General features: G+C 48.1%; 1 protein-coding gene across 1 annotated transcript; it reads right to left on the minus strand.

The window, feature by feature from the left end:
* Positions 1-1,059: 1,059 nt before the first annotated feature.
* Positions 1,060-20,952, minus strand: MGAT1 (alpha-1,3-mannosyl-glycoprotein 2-beta-N-acetylglucosaminyltransferase). The gene is made up of 2 exons (XM_021690910.2): positions 20,834-20,952; positions 1,060-3,675 (listed from the first exon to the last, which is right to left on the minus strand). The coding sequence occupies exon 2, from the start codon at positions 3,551-3,553 to the stop codon at positions 2,210-2,212; it is 1,344 nt and encodes a 447-aa protein (XP_021546585.2). The 5' UTR covers positions 3,554-3,675; positions 20,834-20,952; the 3' UTR covers positions 1,060-2,209.
* Between the last annotated feature and the right edge of the window lie 1,144 nt (positions 20,953-22,096).

Below are 22,096 nucleotides of genomic sequence, written 5' to 3' on the forward strand. Positions count from 1 at the left end.
TCCTCACCTCTAAAACAGGAGTTCTTGCCACCCACAACTGCTCTGAGGATTAAATGAGTTCATGTTAACCACGGAGCACTCAGACCAGTGTGCTTGGTGAGCAGTCGTTTAGTGCACCGAGTGTGAAGAACATGGACTTTGGCAGCCAGAGTAGTCCCGCCCAGTGTGTCACTGGGCCTTTCCCTGCCTACAAATCATGGGTAACGACCACCTCCCTACCCCCAAACAGGGTTAAACGATCCATCGAGGAACACATGGGAAGACAAACTAGCTGTACAGAAATCCGAAAGACTAAACTGAACGTCCGGCCCCACTCCCCTTAGCACACCCAGCATTCCTAAGCCCAGGAGAGGGGAGGCCAGAGCTACTCCCTTTGGGACCAGGTGACCCCACTCCTCCCCAGCTCACACGTGTGAAGCTCCAGAACGGTATCTGTGAACAAAGTCGCCTACCCAGGGGTTTCAAACCCACTAATGAATCATCAAAAAAAAAGAACAGAGAACAGAGACTCTCAGCGTGTGTTTCACGTGCTGTACGTCTCAGAGGACGCTTGCCGCTCTGCGTGTGTTCTAGGCGGCCGTGGGTCGTGGTCAGCACTCTGGGTGCCACTCCCTGACAGAGCTTACCCTGGTATCAGCTCTGCACCCCGGAGCTCAGGGACAGGCCCAAGAGGCCCAGGAAATGCAGCGCCCGGCACAGAGCAGCCACTTTGTCAGGGACTGCCTGGGTCCCCTCCGACCAGGCCTTCAGCCTTACAGCAAGCTCAAGTCCACCGAGGGTTCACAGCCCAGCTCCAGAGATTAGCAGCAGGGGACTGCAGCCGTGGACCACCCCCCTCCCCCACCTCCACGCCTGGCCCTTCTTTCACACCCAGCCCCCCCAGCTCCCATCTTCCGGTCATCTGCTTTCCTTCCTTTAGCTGATCCACTTCCTCTTGCCATCCAGGCCTCTCCCTCAGCCCTTGTTCTCCCTTCCTTTTCCTTCTTCCTCTACCCTTCACCTCCTTCTCCAGCCCCTCGTCCTGTTCCAGGATACATAAACACACACACACATACACAGTTTTTCAGACAATTCAGCCTTTATTTTTGAAAATAATTCTGTAGCTTCAACTTTCTTCCATGAACTGAGGTCAGGCCAGAAGCAAAAACACACACACTGCTCCCCAACCCGCCATCCTCATCCTGATCTGAGCAGACAGGGGAATGCCTGGGGGACGGGGGAGGGAGGCAGGAACCATCCGGTCTCGGCTGCCCACCTACCCTGCGAGGGCCGCCAGAAGCCTCAACCTTCCGGGCAGAGTCTATGCACCAAACCCCAGGGGAGCAGGGACACAAGGAGCTAACTGCTCTCCCACGAGGCCAGCATGAAACCTCCTACAGCAACAGAGAAGGGATCAGTTTTTAGAAAGGCTAGGGCCCGGGAACAGAGTCTGTTTCTTTGAGGCAGGGTGAGGGATGCACGTCCCCGCACACCAAGGCTTTCTCCCTACCATGCCTCCCCCGCCCCTTCCCGCTTCTGGGGATAAGGTGACGAGAAGTCTTGCTTTTCCCCTTCAACTTTTCATCTTAGAATCACAAACTGCTAAGCTGCAAGGAAAGAAGAGCACAGAGGAGGTGAGGGATAAGGACAGGGGTAGCAGAGAAATAGGGGTGGGTGGCGGTAAACCCCGAAAGCCCAAGAGCTCCACCCGACTCTGATGATGACACCCCTTTGGTTAGTCTCATTTTGGCCACAGATTAAGTCCCCTTTTCAAATAACCCAACAACCCCTCAAACTGGGGGGAGGTGAGGATGGGGAGCAGATACAGGAGGTGAGCTCGCACCCTGGCTGGAAGAGCCAGGACAAGGGAAAGAGAGCTCAAGCTGCCCAGCTCTCTGCAAGCGCTCTAGGAAAAAACCTGGAACACGGCAGTCTGTGGCCCCACATGCCCGAGTCCCTCCCGACCACACAGTGGTTTCCTGCCTGACACCGCCCAACATAGCCCAGCGAGGTTCCCCTGATTTGACCCCCCGGAGAACAGGAGAATAACCCTCCCCTTTCCTCTGTGCTCTCGAATGCCATTCGGAAAAAGAAAAGACAGAAAAAAGGAAAAAGGAAAGGTAAATGTACCCGAGAGAGACACACGGAGAGGACGAGGTGGCCCAGGGCCCCGGCCCCCTCGCGGCCCACGGGACGGCAAGCAGGGGCCCGGCCGCGGCGGACGGCGCAGCTAGTTCCAGCTCGGGTCGTAGCCGTCCCACGTCTGCGGCGGGGCCAGGTGCACGCGGCGGCCGCGGAACAGGAAGCTGACGATGCCCCGGTAGCCGGCCCTGGGGACCCCGGACTTGAGGTCGTCCATGACCCCCAGCGCCTTGGCGAAGGCCTTGAAGCTGTCCCGGCCGGTGTACTGCACGCGCACCTCGCCCAGCTCGCTGCGCTCACTGGTCCTCACTGTCTCCACCTGCAGGAGCGGAGCACCGTAGACGCGCGCGAGGAAGGCCCTGTCGTAGGCCTCCCGCCGCAGGTAGGACAGGTCCAGCCGCGTGAAGGGCACGAAGTGCTGGTTCAGCTTGATGAACTTGAGGTGCTGGTCGAAGAACTGCCCGTGGCTCACGCCCTTGCGGCCGAAGGTCATGGTTCTGGAGACCTCGGGGCGCACGCAGGCCCGGCCCTGCCGCTGCTCGGGCCTGCGCATCCAGTCGTCCCAGAAGGCCCTGGGCCACTTGGGCTCCAGCTCGGCCCACAGCTCGGCCAGCAGCAGCCAGCCGAGGCCCGGGAAGAAGTCGGTGCGGTAGAGCAGCTCCGGCCGGCCCGCGTCCACCATCTGCTCCTTGCCGTTGTCGTTCCAGGCCGACACGCACCACAGCGTCGGGTCGGCGCGCAGCAGCGGGTAGGTGGCCTCGAAGTACTCGAAGAAGTCGGGCGCCACCTCCAGGTCGTCCTCCACGACCACGGCGGCCGGGAAGCCGAAGCGGCGGAACACCTGGCCCAGCGCCCAGCGGTAGTGGCGCGCGATGCGGTAGTAGCCCTGGAACTTGCGGTGCTCGGGCGGCACGGCGATGCTGCTCAGGTCCGGCTGCCGCAGGTGCGTCACGGCGCTGCCGTACGAGGCGATGACGCGCGCCGTCTCCTCGTGCCCGCAGTCCTGGCTGACGAGGATGGGGAAGTGCTCGGCCGACGGCCGGTAGCGCAGCAGCTTGTCCAGGCAGCGGCGCACCGTGCTGCGGTCGCACGCGATCACCAGGACGGCGATGGCGGCCGGCGGCGCGGACGCGGGCGCGCGCGGGGGCCCGGGGGGCGCGGCCGTGGGCCGCCGCCCCCGCCGGCTCCAGCGCGCATGGTGCTCCCGGATCTGCTGCAGCAGTCCCCTCTGCCGCTCCAGCTCCAGCTCGGCGTCCTCGGCCAGGCGGATCACCTCGCGCGTGAGGCCGGCGGGGTCGTCATCCAGGGCGCCGTCCGAGGGCGGCCGGCCGGGCGACGGGCGCGTCCAGAAGAAGAGCAGCAGCAGGGCGTTCCAGGCCACGAAGAGGATGGCGCCCCACAGCACGAGCCCTGCGGACTGCTTCTTCAGCATCCTGGCCCCCACGGGGGAGGCCGGCAAGGGTGGGCTCGAGGCTGCCCTCGGCTTGCCTAGTGGGCTTCCACCGCCCGAGGGACGCTCCCTCCGGCCTTCAGGGTCAGGAAGCAGCCATGCACCTGCAGCGAGGACAGAGAAAACCAACCTTCATCACAAAGACGGGGGCTGCGCCAGGCTGGAGGCCGGGGGGCCCGAGGGGCACCCGAGGGTAGGAGCAACAGTGGGGGACGAGGGAGGCCGGGAAGCTCACCCCAGAGCTCTCTTAGAATGGAGCTGCCTGTCTCCTAATCCAGGATAAACAGGATAGGACGACGTACTTCCCCCGCTCCACAGTGAGTCCATGAGTCCTCAGAACAGCAGTATAGTTTGAGGGGGAAGTAGAGAGTGATGTTGTAAAGGAGGAAGCAAGGGAATCCTATTTTCCCTTCCATACCTGGCAGACTTCAGTTCCATCCTCCATCCAGAGTTTGGGGGCAGGGGTGAAGGGGAGCCCCCCTGTCCCCCATTCCTCAAATCAAACTGCTCAAAGATGACGGATTTAAAAACCCTAGTATCAGGGGCGCCTGGGTGGCTCAGTCAGTTAAGTGTCGACTCTTGCTATCAGCTCAGGTCAAGATCTCTGGGTCCTGAGACTCCGGCTCCGCGCTCACCGGGGAGTCTGCTGCAGTTTCTCTCCCTCTGCCCCTCCTGCCAGCTCATGCGTCCATGTTCTCTCTCTCTCTCTCTCAAATAAATAAAATCTTTAAAAAAAAATAAAAATAAAAACTCTAATATAATCACACCTTTAGGCAAAAGCCAGATCCTACCTAGTAAGGAAGCACTAGAGGCCTTCCCACAAACGTCAGGGGCAAAGCCAAGCTGCCCACCATCTACATGACTATTTAACATCCCAGTTGGAGGGATCAGCCAGTGTGAATGGACTACAGAAGACAAAGGCAGAAGTAGAAAAAGAAGCATGACTATCTCTATTTGTTGATACTATAAGAATATGCCTGGGAAACTCTAAGAGAATCAATGATAAACTCAAACAACTGAAGAATTGAGCAAAGTAGCAGGATATAAAAATTAATATGCACAGGGGCGCCTGGGTGGCTCAGTCGGTTAAGCGTCTGCCTTCGGCTCAGGTCATGATCCCAGGGTCCTGGGATCGAGCCCCACATCAGGCTCCCTGCTCCTCGGGAAGCCTGCTTCTCACTCTCCCACTCCCCCCTGCTTGTGTTCCCTCTCTTGCTGTCTCTCTGTCAAATAAATAAATAAAATCTTTAAAATAAAAATAAATAAATAAATAAAAATTAACATGCACAAATCAATAGCCTTCATATTCACAAGTAATAATTCATTACAAGTCACAATGGATGAGAAAACCCTATTTACGACAGCCATAAAAATGATAAACTATGTAAGAATAAACTTAACAAGAAATATTCAAAACCTACATGAACAAGACTACAGTTCCTAAAGACATAAAGGAGGACTTACATATCCTTATTCTTGGTTAGGACATCTCACCATCATCAGAAATCTCAAATAAAAATACGTTTTTTGGGAGCTAGACAAACCAACACTAATGTGATGAGCACTGGGTGTTATATGCAACTAATGAATCACTGAACATTGTATCAAAAACTAATGATGTACTAAATGTTGGCTAATTGAACATAAATTAAAAAATGAAAGAAAAAAAAAAATACAAGACCATCTAGGAAAATAATGAAAACAACGTGTGAAAGAGGGACTAACCCTACCGGCCATTAAAATACTACACATGACAAAGCTTCTATAATTAAAACTATCTGATGCTAGTAGGTAAATAAACAGATCATCCAAAGGAATACAATTTAAACTACAGAAAATAGACCCAAATACATGTAGAAACCTAATATATGATATAGGCGGTATTTAAAATTACTAGGGCAAAAAAAAAATGGTCTTATTAGTTGTTATAACAACTATGTAGCTATTTGGAAAAACAAAATTAGATCTGTACAGAAAAATAACTTCCAAGTGGATTAGAGATATAAATATAAAAAATTTAACTATACAAGTGCTAGAAGAAAACACGGGTCAATTCCTCTATAACCTGAGTACAGATAAAGGCTTTCTAAGTTTGATTCAAAATCTAGATGCAGTAATAAGTAAAACACTTTTGCATGTTATGAACACCATTAGCCAAGTTTAAATACAAACTGGGAGAAAATGTTGCAATATACATACAAATAAAAAGCTAAGAGACAAAGAACTTTTAAACTGAGGGGGTAAAAAGCCAAAACTCCTCGTCTTTAGACAAGGGCAACTCACAAAAAGATATTGAAATGGTCCTTAGACATACGAAAAGATACTCACTTCACTTACAAGAAAAATGCAAATTAAACTCTACTAAGATAAAATTTCTCACCCATCAGATGCAAAAATCCAAACAGTTGTCCTCTTAAGAGTGTCAAATGAAAAACAGAAGTTCTTAATTTTATCTTTATTTTTTAAAAAATATTTTACTGATTCATTTGAAAGAGAGAGACAGAGCACAAGCAGGGGGAGAGGGAGAAGCAGACTCCCCACTGAGCTAGGAGCCTGACAACTTGGGGCTCCATCCCAGGACCCTGGGATCATGATCTGAACTGAAGGCAGACACTTAACCATCTGAGCCACCCAGGAGCCCCAGAAGATCTCAATTTTAATGGTATTCAATTATCAAGGGTTTCATCTTTTGTGGATCATGCTTTTCACATTGTATCTAAGGAATCTTTGCCAAAATCACACATATCTTTCCCTATGTTTTCTCTTTCAGGTTTTACATTTAGGTTTATAGTTCATTTTGAGTTAATTTTTGTATATGGTGTGAGGTATGGAATTAATGTCCTTTTATAGCAGTTTGGTAGTTTGTCAAAATGCCAGAGAGTTACCAAGTCCACTCTTACATATATAGCCAAGAGAAATAAAAACATGCATCCATACAAAAACTATCTGGAATGTTTATAGCAGCTTTCTTCATAATCGCCAAAAACTGGGAAAAACCCAACGCCCATCAACAGAGGAATACGGATAAACAAATTGTGGCTTACCTATAAAATGGAATAATATTCAAAGGAATAAACTACTGACACATACAACACATGGATGAATCTCAAAATATGTGATTTGTGAATGACCGAAAGAAGAGCACATACACTGATTCCACTTATGTAAATCTCCAGAAAATACAAAGTAATCTACAGTGACAGAAAGCAGATCAGTGGTTGCCTAGGCATGGAGGCAGTGAGGACAGTGAGGGGAGGTATTACAAAGGGACAGTAGGAAACTTTGCTGTTATTTTGTTGGGGTAACAGTTTCATGGGTGTATTCATACATACAAACTTATCAAATTGTACATTTTAAGTGTGTGCACTTTATGTCAACTATACCTCAATAAAACTTTTCCTTTAAGAAAAGGCATTATTGGGTCAAATGACAAAATTGGAATGTAGGTAGTCAATTAAAGTATCCATGTTGACTGATAAATAGCCATACTGTGGTTATGGAAAATAATATCCCAATTCTCCACCAATTCAGACTGAAGTAATTAGGAGTAGAGAGTCATGACAGATGCAACTTCTCAAATGGTTCAGAAAAAAATATCATGTACACATAGAGCGTGCAAATGTGGCAAAATGCTAATAGGTGAATCTGAGTAGGGAAGGAGTGTCCTTATACTATTTTAATTGTTGCATCTTTTTTGTAGATTGAAGTTATTTCCAAATAAAGTTTCATAAAATCAATATGGGGACGTGGCCCACAGTTCTGACTAGCTTTGTCCAGTATGGCCCCAGCTAGGCACGTCAGTAGGCGCAATTGAAGCAACCCATTTGTCCTCAACTCCTTAATCACTCATCACACACCTGCTGACTGCCGGGCTCTGGGAAGGGACTGGGACAGCATCTTACTAGAGAAAGGCATGGCCCTACCAACCCTCTTCCCCTACCAGAACTCCCTACTTGAAAGGATCTACCACACCCTCCAATTTCCAGACAGTTGACATTACGGACCATGCCACTTCTCCCTGGCTTTCCTACTTCTAGTCTCCACTCTTCACACCCTGAAGCTTCAGGTATGTGCCCTGTTGTGCCCGCTGCTCTGCCAGTTACCCTCTGCCTCATGGCCGCCAGAATCTCAGGTTCCAGATCTCATCTCTGCACTTCTGGGCTCTTGAGCAGGCAGATCCAGTGTCAAAGGATCAAAGTGTTGATCCTGAAGGATCTCTAAAGGAACCTGGTTCTGTCTCCCTCCTGGGGAGACTCCCCAAGCCCCTGCCAGCAGCACCCCCACCTCTCTTCTTCTGAGAAACCATCCACCTCAACGCCAGAGCACCAGTCCCTCAGAAAACTCAAGTCCGGGAGGGGGCAGAGCAAGATGGCAGAGGAGTAGGAGACTTGGATTTCGTCTGGTCCCGGGAACTCAGCTGGATAGGGATCAAACCATTCTGAACACCTACAAACTCAATAGGAGATCGAAGAAAAGAATAGCAGCAACTCTGCACTGCAAAGGGACCACTTTCTGGAAGGTAGGACGTGCGGAGAAGTGAATCTGAGGCGATATTCGGGAGGATAGATGGCGGGGAAGGGGCCTCCGTCGGCCGCTCCTGGCAAGTGATAGAGCAGCAGAGCACAAAATCGGAACTTTGAGAAGTTGGCTCCACTCAGGGACGTTGCTTCGGTGGCTAAGTGGGGGGTGGAACCCTCATGGGACAGCGTGGTCTCAGGACCCTCGGGGTCACAGAAAGACCAGGGCTGCCTGAGTGTAGCAGAGCTCCCAGGCATCGGAGCGGAGAAGCCGGCTGCATACACGGAGCCGACGCGCGGGCTCTCAGCTCCGGGTTGCCATAAACCGTGATCCGGGCACAGTCAGGCCACTGCTCCTCCAGCAGGGACCCAACAAGCGGCCGATCCGGGGAGACTCAACTTCCTCCCCCAGGAGGAGCCGCGCGGGAGCGCACCGCAGGGATCTGCTGGGTTTGGAGACTCCACCCGGGGTCGGGTGCCAGAGATAGAAACGCTCGGTCACAGGCCGGGGGAGCACGGAGTGCGGCCGGAGACCGGGGAGACGAGAGTGACTGGCGGCTTTTCTCTGGGGGCTCACTGAGGAGCGGGGCCCCGAGTTCTCGGCTCCTCTGGGGCGGAGATTGGGAGGCCGCCATTTTCACTCTCCGCCTCCAAAGCTGTACGGAAAGCTTGCAGGGAACCAAAGCTCCGGAGAGCAAACCGGAGCAGATTACTTAGCCCGGACCGGGCAAGGGTGGGGCAATTCTACCTCCAGCAAAGACTTTTGGAAACCATGGCAACAGGCCCCTCCCGCAGAAGATCAGCAAGAACAGCCAGCCAAGACCAAGTTTACCGATCAATGAGAACAGCAGAACTCCAGCACTAGGGGAATACTGCACATAGAATCCATGGCTTTTTTTCCCATGATTCCTTAGTCTTTAAAAGATAATTTTTTTAACTTTTTCTTTTTTTTTGAATTTTTTTTTCCCTTTTCCAACCAACATCTTATCCCTTTTTTTTTAAAAATCTTTTTTACTTTTCATTTTTAGAATCATATTCTATCCCTTCATAGTAGTTAACCTTATTTTCCATATACATATATATATATATAGTTCTCTCTTTAAAATTTTGGGATACAGTTTCTTCTAACAGACCAAAATACACCCTAAATCTTTAGTGTATGGTTTTGTTCTAGTCTCCTGCCTGATCACATTCTCTCCATTTTTTTTTAATTCCTCTTTTCTTTTTTCAACAAACTTATCAATTCCTTTTATAAAATCTTTTATAATTTTCATCTTTACAGTCATGTTCCATCCCTTCATCATATTTACCCTTATTTTTGAACATATATAAGTTTTTCTTTCTTTAAAATTTTGAGAGACACTTTCTTCTAACAGACCAAAATATACCCAAAATCTAGTGTGTGGCACTGATCTATGCATCAGCTTGATCATATTTGATCATATTCATTTTTTTTTTAATTTTTTTTTTGGAGATTTTATTTATTTGAGAGCCAGAGACAGAGATAGCGAGTGAGAACACTGAGCGGGGAGGAGGGGGAGAAGCAGGCTCCCCACCGAACAGGGAGCCCGATGCGGGGCTCGATCCCAGGACCCCAGGACCACGACCCGAGCCGAAAGCAGATGCTCAACCAACTGAGCCACCCAGGCGCCCCCATATTCATTTTTTTTTAAATCTTTTTCTTTTTTCTTTCTTTCCCTTTCTTTTCCCCCGGTTTCAGTTCTCTTCTGATTTGTTTAGTGTATATTTTTCTGGGGTCGTTGTTACCCTGTTAGCATTTTGTTCTCTCATTCATCTATTCTCCTCTGGACAAAATGACAACACGGAAAAAATCACCTCAAAAAAAAAGAACGAGAGGCAGTACCGACTGCCAGGGACCTAATCAATAACGGACATTAGTAAGATGTCAGAACTAGAGTTCAGAATGATGATTTTAAAGATACCAGCTTGGCTTGAAAAAAGCATGGAAGATATTAGAGAAACCCTTTCTGGAGAAATAAAAGAACTAAAATCTAACCAAGTCAAAATCCAAAAGGCGATTAATGAGGTGCAATCAAAAATGGAGGCTCTAACTGCTAGGATAAATGAGGCAGAAGAAAGAATTAGTGATATAGAAGACCAAATGATGGAAAATAAAGAAGCTGAGAAAAAGAGATAAACAACTACTGGATCACGAGGGCAGAATTCGAGAGATAAGTGATACCATAAGACGAAACAACATTAGAATAATTGGGATCCCAGAAGAAGAAGAAAGAGAGAGAGGGGCAGAAGGTATATTGGAGCAAATTGTAGCAGACAATTTCCCCAACCTGGGGAAGGAAACAGGCATCAAAATCCAGGGGGCACAGAGAAGCCCCCTCAAAATCAATAAAATTAGGTCAACACCCCGACATCTAGTAGTAAAACTTATGAGTCTCAGAGACAAAGAGAAAATCCTGAAAGCAGCTCGGGAGAAGAGATCTGTAACCTACAATGGTAGAAACATTAGATTAGCAACAGACCTATCCACAGAGACCTGGCAGGCCAGAAAGGACTGGCATGGTATATTCAGAGCATTAAAGGAGAAAAATATGCAGCCAAGAATACTATATCCAGTTAGGCTGTCATTGCAAATAGAAGGAGAGATAAAAAGCTCCCAGGACAAACAAACACTAAAGGAATTTGCAAACACGGAACCAGCCGTACAAGAAATCTTGAAAGGGGTCCTCTAAGCAAAGAAAGAGCCTAAAAGCAACACAGACCAGAAAGGAACACAGACAATATACAGTAACAGTCACCTTACAGGCAATGCAATGGCACTAAATTCCTATCTTTCAATAGTTACCCTGAATGTAAATGGGCTAAATGCCCCAATCAAAAGACACAGGCTATCAGATTGGATTAAAAAACAAGACTCATCGATATGCTGTCTGCAAGAGACTCATTTTAGAACCAAAGACACCCCCAGATTGAAAGTGAGGGGGTGGAAAACCATTTACCATGCTAATGGACACCAAAAGAAACCTGGGGTGGCAATCCTTATATCAGACAAATTAGATTTTAAACCAAAGACTGTAATAAGAGATGAGGAAGGACACTATATCCTACTTAAAGGGTCTATCCAACAAGAAGATCTAACAATTGTAAATATCTATGCCCCTAACATGGGAGCAGCCAATTGTATAAGCCAATTAATAACAAAAGCAAAGAAACACATCGACAACAACACAATAATAGTAGGGAGACTTTAACACCCCCCTCACTGAAATGGACAGATCATCTAAGCAAAAGATCAACAAGGAAATAATGACTTTAAATGACACACTGGACCAAATGGACTTCACAGATCTATTCAGAACAGTCCATCCCAAAGCAACGGAATACACATTCTTCTCTAGTGCCCATGGAACATTCTCCAGAATAGATCACATCCTAGGTCACAAATCAGGTCTCAACCGGTACCAAAAGATTGGGATCATTCCCTGCATATTTTCAGACCACAATGCTTTGAAACTAGAACTCAGTCACAAGAGGAAAGTCAGAAAGAACTCAAATACATGGAAGCTAAAGAGCATCCTACTAATGAATGAATGGGTCAACCAGGAAATTAAAGAAGAATTAAAAAAAATCATGGAAACAAATGAAAATGAAAACACCTGTTCAAAATCTTTGGGATGCAGCAAAGGCAGTCCTAAGAGGAAAGTATATAGCAATACAAGCCGTTCTCTAGAAACCAGAAAGGTCTCAAGTACACAACCTAACCCTACACCCAAAGGAGCTGGGGAAAGAACAGCAAATAAAGCCTAAATCCAGCAGGAGAAGAGAAATAATGAAGAGCAGAGCAGAATTCAATGAAACAGAAACCAAAAGAACAGCAGAACAGATCAAAGAAACTAGGAGCTAGTTCTTCGAAAGAATTAACAAGACTGATAAACCCCTGGCCAGACTTATCAAAAAGAAAAGAGAAATGACCCAAATAAATAATATCATGAATGAAAAGGAGAGATCACAACCAACACCAAAGAAATACAAACAATTCTAAGAACATATTATGAGCAACTCTATGCCAGCAAATTAGATAATCTGGAAGAAATGGATGCATTCCTAGAGATGTATCAACTACCAACACTGAACCAGGAAGAAATAGAAAACCTGAACAGACCTATAACCACTAAGGAAATTGAAGCAGTCATCAAAAATCTCCCAACAAACAAAAGCCCAGGGCCAGATGGCTTCCCAGGGGAATTCTACCACACATTGCAAGAAGAATTAATACCTATTCTTCTGAAACTTTCCAAAAAATAGAAATGGAAGGAAAACTTCCAAACTCATTTTATGAGGCCACCATTACCTTGATCCCAAAACCAGATAAAGACCCCATCAAAAAGGAGAATTACAGACCAATATCCCTGATGAACATGGATGCAAAAATTCTCACCAAAATACTAGCCAATAGGATCCAACAGTACATTAAAAGGATTATTCACCACGACCAAGTGGGATTTATCCCTGGCCTGCAAGGTTGGTTCAACACTCGCAAATCAAACACTGTGATACATTAATAAAAGAAAGAACAAGAACCATATGATGCTCTCCATGGGCAGAAAAAGCATTTGACAAAGTACAGCATCCTTTCTTGATCAAAACTCTTCAGAGTATAGGGATAGAGGGTACATACACCTCAATATCATAAAAGCCATCTATGAAAAACCCACAGCGAATATCATTCTCAATGGGGAAAAACTGAGAGCTTTCCCCCTAAGGTCAGGAACGCGGCAGGGATGTCCACTATCACCACTGCTATTCAACATAGTATTGGAAATCCTAGCCACAGCAATCAGACAACAAAAAGAAATCAAAGGCATCCAAATCGGCAAGGAAGAAGTCAAACTCTCACTCTTTACAGATGATATGATACTTTATGTGGAAAACCCAAAAGACTCCACCCCAAAACTGCTAGAACTCATACAGGAATTCAGTCAAGTGGCAGGATATAAAATCAATGCACAGAAATCAGTGGCATTCCTATACACCAACAACAAGACAGAAGAAAGAGAAATTAAGGAGTCAATCCCATTTACAACTGCACCCAAAACCATAAGATACCTAGGAATAAATCTAACCAAAGAGGCAACGAATCTGTACTCAGAAAACTCTAAAATACTCATGAAAGAAAATGAGGAAGACACAAAGAAATGGGAAAACGTTCCATGCTCATGGATTGGAAGAACAAATATTGTGAAGATGTCAATGCTACCTAGAGCAATCTACACATTCAATGGAATCCCTATCAAAATACCATCCACTTTTTTCAAAGAAATGGAATGAATAATCCTAAAATTTGTATGGAACCAGAAAAGACCCCGAATAGCCAGAGGAATGTTGAAAAAGAAAAGCAAAGCCGGGGGCATCTCAATTCTGGACTTCCAGCTCTATTACAAAGCTGTCATCATCAAGACAGCATGGTACTGGCACAAAAACAGACACATAGATCAATGGAACAGAATAGAGAGCCCAGAAATGGACCCTCAACTCTATGGTCAACTCATCTTTGACAAAGCAGGAAAGAATGTCCAAGGGAACAAAGACAGTCTCTTCAACAAATGATGCTGGGAAAATTGGACCGCCACATGCAGCAGAATGAAACTGTCATTCTTACACCACACACACCTTACACCACACACAAAAATAGGCTCAAAATGGTTGAAAGACCTAAATGTGAGACAGGAGTCCATCAAAATCCTAAAGGAGAACACAGGCAGCAACCTCTTTGATCTCAGCCGCAGCAACTTCTTCCTAGGAACATCGCCAAAGACAAGGGAAGCAAGGGCAAAAATGAACTATTGGGACCTCACGAAGATAAAAAGCTTTTGCACAGCAAAGGAAACAGTCAACAAAACCAAAAGAAAACCGACAGAATGGGAGAAGATATTTGCAAATGACATATCAGATAAAGGGCGAGTATCCAAAATCTATAAAGAACTTATCAAACTCAACACCCAAAGAACAAATAATTCAATCAAGAAATGGGCAGAAGACATGAACAGACATTTTTCCAAAGAAGACATCCAAATGGCCAACAGACGCATGAAAAAGTGCTCAACATCACTTGGCATTAGGGAAATCCAAATCAAAACCTCAATGAGATACCACCTCACACCAGTCAGAATGGCTAAAATTAACAAGTCAGGAAACGACAGATGTTGGTGGGGATGAGGAGAAAGGGGAACCCTCCCACACTGTTGGGAATGCAAGCTGGTGCAGCCACTCTGGAAAACAGTATGGAGGTTCCTCAAAAAGTTGAAAATAGAGCTACCATATGATCCAGCAATTGCACTACTGGGTATTTACCCCAAAGATACAAATGTAGGGATCTGAAGGGGTACGTGCACCCCAATGTTTATAGCAGCAATGTCCACAAAAGCCAAACTGTGGAAAGAGCCAAGATGTCCATTGACAGATGAATGGATAAAGAAGATGTGGTATATATACACAATGGAATATTATGCAGCCATCAAAAGGAATGAGATCTTGCCATTTGCAACGATGTGGATGGAACTGGAGGGTATTATGTTGAGTGAAATAAGTCAAACAGAGAAAGACATGTATCATATGACCTCACTGATATGAGGAATTCTTAATTGCAGGAAACAAACTGAGGGTTGCTGGAGTGGGGGGTGGGGTGGGAGGGAATGGGGTGACTGGGTGATAGACACTGGAGAGGGTATGTGCTATGGTGAGTGCTGTGAATTGTGCAAGACTGTTGAATCTCAGATCTGTACCTCTGAAACAAATAATACATTATGTTTAAAAAAAAAAAAAAGAAGAAGATAGTAGGAAGGGAAAAATGAAGGGGGGGAAATTGGAGGGGGAGATGAATCATGAGAGATATGGACTTGAGAAACAAACTTGAGGGTTCTAGAGGGGAGAGGGGTGGGGGGATGGGTTAGCCTGGTGATGGGTATTAAAGAGGGCACGTACTGAATGGAGCACTGGGTGTCATACGCAAACAATGAATCATAGAACACTCCATCAAAAACTAATGATGTAATGTATGGTGATTAACATAAAAAAAAGGAGAAAAAAAAAAAACTAAAGTGCATTTCCACTCCACTGTGTCATTAAATTTCAATGTTATCAGTGCTCATATACAAATCAGGGTTTCCTAGAAGAAGAGAGAGACAACAGATTTCCAGTTAACTTCCTCACTCCCCCTCAGGATGTGGTCATTGTTGGATCTTTCCCTCCAATCTCCTGTCCAAGGTTCCCAATCCCCTGAATTCTTGCCTCCTAACTGACTGGGCAGGAAGGGATGGAGGAAGGAAAAAGGAGACTGAACTCCATCATCTGAAATGCTACCTCAAGGTTGGAGGAACAGACCTGTCTCTGACTTATTGATGAGCCACCTCAGACCAGCAAGTTCTCAGACTGGTGGCAAAACCCCAAGGGATCACACATTCCCTACCCTGCAGATGACATGTAAAAGCCTTCACTCTTCTCCAGACATTAGGAACTAGGTGGCCCACATCCACTTCCAGAAGCCGAGAAGCCCTCCTGTCTCCCACCCTTCTAAGCCATGCAGATCAAAGCAATCTTCTCAGTCCCTCAGAGGACTGGACTCTAAGCATGTTTGTAAGCATCAAGCATGGCCGGACGGCCCACAGGAAACAGCTGTCCCAGTCCAGCCGAAGCCTCTACCTAAGGGCTCAGGCCCTCGTTCTCCAGACCATGACCATTTTTTTCTAAATTGTGAAACAGAACTTGGTCCTCTTTCCGGAGAGAACGCAACATGTCTATTCCCAAGCCGCACTGCTTCTCTACACAGAGTCCTCAAGAGCCAGTGCCATTTCCTACTGCTTCTTCACATACTCTCCAGGACAGGATCGTCCTGTGTGTGTGGAAGTTAATGAATGGTGTGTGCACACACACACGTGCTGTGCCCGAGGGACGATAAAGCCGGCAAGCCAACACATTCATCGAGGAAGTGCTGCTCTCAGTCCTACCATCAGGAGTTTGCTTGGCACCAGCCCACGTTTTTTCACATCTCTGAAACTCAATCTTCTCACCTCTAATATGGAAATCATAATAGAATACCTCACTGGACTGCTATAAAGATTGGGTGAGATAATGTGCATCAGGTGTTTAGAATAGTGCCCAGCTGTGACATAAATGTTAGCGAGTCATTCCTCCGTCCCCCCTCCAGCTGGCTCCCTCTGCTCCATTCTACTAGATCCTTCTGAGCCTGACTCAAGGCCTCTGCATGTGCCTGAATGCCTGGTCTGTTCCTCCCTCCCTCCTTCACTTGTGCTCTCACTCATGTCTCTGCCAGGGAAGATGTCAGACAATGTGAAGTCTACCCCCCCCCCTTCACAATCACAATCATTGGTATCAGTGCAACTTCTTGCTCAAGATCTGTTAAACCCCCTCAGCTACAAGCTATTCAAGGACGGGGACCAGCTCCCCCAGTGCAGCCAAGCTGTTGTGCTAGGATCTTTGACCATCAAGAGAGATTTACCAATGACCTAAAAAGTGACTTCTGTGCAAATGCCACTCACCCACAATCCCTTAACTACAATTCCCAAGCCCAAAAAGCCCTGAAAAAGAGAAGTTTTCTACACTCATTTGGCAGCAAAACCTTTGGTGAAATCTGGTGTGATCTAATGTAAGGCTATTTATAGTATTTATTATCCATTTAGTGTGACTATTTATAATTTGCCACAGAAATCAAGATGCTAGATTATGGTGTGCTGTTCCACATTTCATACTATATCATAAATGCACCAGATCATCTTTTTAAAATCCAAAAAAATTCCAAATTCTGAAACCTATCCAGCCCCAAGCATTTCAGAATTATGAAAATCGAAGAGACAGTTACTCATTCACTGCCACAGTCCCATTTCAAGCCCTTGAACCTGAACTCTCTTTCCTTATGCGATACTGTTTTAAGCCTGAACTCTTGATGTAGCTTCTCAGCTGGTCTACCTAACGCCAATCTTGCTCTCCCCTAAGCAACCTTCCCAACAGCACCAAGCATCCTTCTTTCCTAGAGTGCCCAGCTGGTCACAACACTAACCTGCCTTAAAAACCGGCAGGGGCTACCACTGCTCACAGAATTAAACTCAAATTCATTACAACACACAACGCCTTCAGAACAAATTAACTCCAACATCCTTTTTCAAGCTCACCCCCAGCCATTAACCTCTGAACCCCATCTCTGGCTTCAGCAAGCTACTTATTTCCCCCAACGAGTACACTTATATGCTGCAGTCTTTGCTCCAGCTCTTCCTTTATCTTGAAACATCACCCAAGGACCCACCATAGGAACTCGCACACCCTTTCGAGCCCGGTTCAGCAAATCCTTCCGTAACATCCCAGGTAGAGCCAGGCCTTCCCACAACTACCCTCACACCACACGCTCCCCACACCTCCTGTTTCTCCCCTTCACACTGTAACAGAATCTGTGGCTGTGCTCATGTGGTTCTCACTTTACTCCTGAGGGAAAAAGCTCTATGACCTTTAACCCTATCACAGTGCTTGACACACATATGAAGTTCAAGTGGCTAGCTGGTGGACTGCTTGCATTATTAGCTGAATCAGGGAGAAACCAAACCAGGAGCACGAGAGTGAAGGAGTACATTTTCCAAAGACGATCACCACATATCCCACCCCACACGTTCTTCTTACAAGAACGTAATGCCATTCTTCCCACTAGAAGAACGTGGGCGATGCGAGGTCTATGCTCCCTCTTTGATCTGTGGCTATGTGACCACGCATGATTCGCAAAACTAGTCCATGGAAGGCAATACGGTTTCCACCAGTTGCTCCTGAGATGCATGCTCTTTGAATGCGGCCACAAAAGTCGGAGGAAGCCCAAACCACAAGGACAGGCCACCCACAGGTATTCCAGTTCACAACCCAAGCTAAGGTTCTAGCCAACAGCAAGCATCAACAACTGCACATGGGAGGAAGCCTTTCAGATGATCCCAGCCGTGGCCACATCCGACTGCAACCACGTGAATGACCACGATCAAGAACCACAGAGCTAAGATAGGAATAAAATGATTCTGTTGTTTCAAGCCATTAAGTTTTGAGGTGATGTGTGATATAGTAGTAAGTACCTGAAATAATGAGTGAAAGAGAATCTAAGTACCCCTGATAAGCACAGCACTGCTCCTCCTGTCCTCTGTGCTCAAAGCCCCAAGTCCAAAATCTGAGGGTCTGCCTCTACTCATATTCCCTTCCTTATCAATAGCTATTACTGAACAATAAAAACATCTAATGTTCAATAGCTATCATTTATTCTCTCTCACAGTTTCAACAGGTCAGGAATTTGGACAGTGGGGCAGAGCGGATGACCTGTCTCTGCTCCATGATGTCTGGGACCTCAGCTGGAAGACTCAGAAGCTGGGGGGTGGACTCTCCCTCAAAGGCTTACTCGGTCATACGTCTGCAGGTTGATGTTAGCATGCTTTGATGCAGTGCCAGCTGCAACACCTCCACGAGGCCTCTTCACGTGGCCTGGGCTTCCTCTGAACTTGAACTTGAAGGCTGGGTTCCAAAGATGAGTGTCCCAAGAAACAGAGTAAACCAGGTGACACTGTATCCTTATCACAATCCAGCCTTGGATCACTTCTGCCTTTTAGTCATAGGTCAGAGGAATCATGAACGCCTGCCCACACTCAAAGGGAGAAAACCACAGATCCCACCACTGGTGGGTGGAGAACAATGTGCAATTGTAACAACAAGTGGAATGGGACATCTGTGGGGAGACCATTTTGGGAAAATACAATCTGCCACACCTCCTTTTTCTAAAATAGAACAAGAGTCCTTAACCCTAACCTGAGCTCCTGATGTTCTGTTATTAATGACATTTGCCTGCAAGGTGCAGATTCAAAACTAGTTCTGACTTTAAAATTTAAAAAAAAAAAAACAACTAGTTCCGATCTGCTAGAGTTTTCACACTCCTTTGGGGAAGTGGCACAGTTGATCCACACCACCAAGTACAAAGACATCTGCACCGTGGTGGAAGATAAGTGAGCATTTTTAGTGTGTAAACCCTAAGCCCAAACCCAGGAGGCTCTGAGCAGGTCCCAACTCCCGTGGGTCTCAGTTTTTTTCCTCTGAAGGACTGCCTAGAAGCTGTGATCCCTTTCCAACACCCTGATTCCATGGTATTCTGCAGCCAGTCCCCACTCTCTGGCAAAACTGTATCTTAAACAGCAAGAGAACACCAGATAGTTAACTTCCCTTCATGAGCAATAATGGAGAAGTCATACTTAGCTTCAAAAAAAGTATGGGAGTTAAAGTAATATTGCAGGCTTTCCCTTCTATCTTTGTCTTGCTTACCATGTTAAAAAGCATTGCCTAAAAAATCCAAAGTACAGAATACACCTCAGATAATGGAGACCTAATTGAATTACTTTCTCGTTCATTATTAGACCTCTGCTAGTCTCCTGCATATCAGGCTCCATACTTTCACAAGGACGGGAGAAATGAAAAGAAGTCAAGGAAGATACACTAAATAATTCAGGAGCTTAGAGAGTAAGACCTAGGAGGAAGGGATGCAGGTTACTCATCCTGAAAAAGAAAAGGCTAAAAGGAAGGACGACGTTAGTGCAGCAAAAAGTATGAAAGCCTGGGAAACCAGGTAACCTTGGGCAAGTCACTTGACCGACTTGTGCCTTGGTTCCCTTAGTTGAACTGAAAAAGAGGTGATTTGGATCTTCCCCAGGCTCCCTGGTTTCTGATGATGAAAAGGACAGGACAATTTCCCCCAACGGCCCAAACCGGAAGTGAGTTTAAGGTGTCACATATGCCCCTGAGGTTAAACATAACTACAGTGCTTTCTAACTCAGAAAAGGACACAGAAGCAGGAATCCAGACGAGCTCCATGGTCTCCAGGAATGGGGTCAGACAGGGGTGATTCACCATGGGAGGCGGACTCGGGATGTAAGCATCTAAGAGAAAAGGCTCCATGGTCTGAAAACTGTTACAAACGACAGAAAACAAAGCTGGCTCTCTCCGCCAGTGATGACCTAAAGCAGAGTGATTAAGCAGGCCACAGGGGCAAGGGTTAACCAAGGTGGAGCCTCACCCTGGGGCTCGCTGTTCAATACCAACGCAGATCAGCTGGCCACACGGCCCCTCTGCTCCAGTCTGTAAGATGGGGGCTCTGTACGTCTCAGAAGCCCCCGACTCCACACACGTCAGCGAACAGGTAGAAAAAAGTTTTCTTTCCAATTTACGTATTTTCATATTGAGTCAGTTCTTCCTTGCGGCTGAGAAAGAACCCCAGTAACCGGTGGAAAGGACGCTGGGGTGGGGTTTGGCGAAGGCCGCCATCCCCCCGTCCCGCTCCCCAAACCTTCCGCAGTAATCCCACCTCCCACCTCCCCCGGCCCCGCACCCACGCACGCCCTACCACCGAGCTGCACACCCGCCTCGCTCCCCGCGGAGCCCGCCCTCCTCCAGCAGCTGGAGGCCCGGGATTCCGAGAACGGAACGCGGAGTTCGACTTCCCGGCTCGGGAGGGGTGCGCGGCCGAAACCCGGGGCGGGCCGGGCCGGGTCCCTCTCGCGGGGGCTCCCGGGCACGCGGGCTGTCGGGGGACACGCGGCGCTCGGAGAGGAGCCGCTTCTCAAGCCGGGACCCGAGCCCCGGGAGCGCCCTCTCTGCTCCCGCGGGGCCTCCTTCGGTCGGACCTCCATCCCCTCCCCGGGACAAGCCTCAGCACGGACGGACGCCGGCGTTCCGGGCCCCTACTCACCAGGTCCTCCCCACCTCCCGGACCTGCGCTTGGGCGGCCCCGGGGCGCGGGGAACGAGCCCGGTGCCCCGGCGCGTTCCAGCGCTCGCGCGGACGCCGGCGCCTTCCTCCCGGCCGGCCCTTCCTACCCGCGCCGGGCCGGCCCGCCAGGCGAGCAACGTGGCCCTTCCCCGGGACGGGCGGGGCGCGGAGGCCGAGGGGCGGGACCGGCCGCCCGCACGCGCCGGGGGCCCTGCTTCCCCGGCCCGCCTCCTCCGCCCGACGCGGCGGGTAGCCGCCGTCCGGACATCCCCAGTTTTGCGGGGTCCTGAACTTCGGGAGGCGCTGTGTTGACAGCTGTTACACTGGGCCCTTCCCTGCTCTCAGTCCCGACCCCTCAACCCGGTCCGGTCGAGACTTCGGGAGTCCTGCTCTCCCCAGCCCGAGCCCGGAGCCTCACAGAGTTGACGGGGAGAGCCCTGCCTGAGGTAGGCGGGGCAGCCAGATGGTGCGTCCACCAAATCCAAGGCCAAGGTCTGGGGACAGCGCTCATCAACCTGCTAAACTCTAGCTTCCGGGAGGGAGGAGTTGGGGCCTCAGAGGGGCCACAGGGTGCAGGGATGTGAGAACAAGAACCAAGGTGCCAAAAAAGAAGCCAGAGAGGAAACACCTGCTGCCAAAAGCAGAAGGGGGACAGCTGTTGTTCTTTTTGTTTTTTTCTTTCCAGGTGGGTAATGAGAGCTGTCCACTCTGAGTACAGGAGCACAGGACAGACTTGTCCCTGGGGTAAGAACCATGAGACCTAAGGAATAAAGGACTTAATCTCAGGATGATGTGGTAGCCCTGTGAAAGGGGGTGAGGGAGCCCCCAGGAAAAGCCTTGTCTGTGTCTGATCCTGGGAAGTGAGTGTGGGGAACTGAGAACTACTGGCTACTCATGCACACCCAGTCTAGGGCCAGCCCTACCAAAGTGATGAGCACTTGTTCTACAGGCACGAGGCCCTTCCCCAACCCACTTCCCTCCTGTGTTCGACACAGCAGGCAGGAACTTAGCAGTGTGTGGTTACTGACAGATTCCGCTCACTAACTTGTTTCTACATGAAACCAGGAATTATGAAGGGTTCTAGAGACACAAAAAGGCAGGGCGTGCCCTAAAGGCTCCCCCCTGCCTGGGGCTAAGGAAATAAACCAAGTGCACAGAGGCCTCCGCATGCAGAACCCTCCCAGCAGCTCTGCAGAGTGTGCATTATCATCCCATTCTACAGATCAGAGGTGTGAATCTCAGA

This window comes from Neomonachus schauinslandi, chromosome 7 (genome assembly GCF_002201575.2).
Source record: "Neomonachus schauinslandi chromosome 7, ASM220157v2, whole genome shotgun sequence".
NCBI lineage: Eukaryota > Metazoa > Chordata > Mammalia > Carnivora > Phocidae > Neomonachus > Neomonachus schauinslandi.

What these genes read in the sequence shown, in the direction of transcription:
- MGAT1 (XM_021690910.2), bottom strand. Translation starts at nt 3,553, where the DNA reads ATGCTGAAGAAGCAGTCCGCAGGGCTCGTGCTGTGGGGCGCCATCCTC.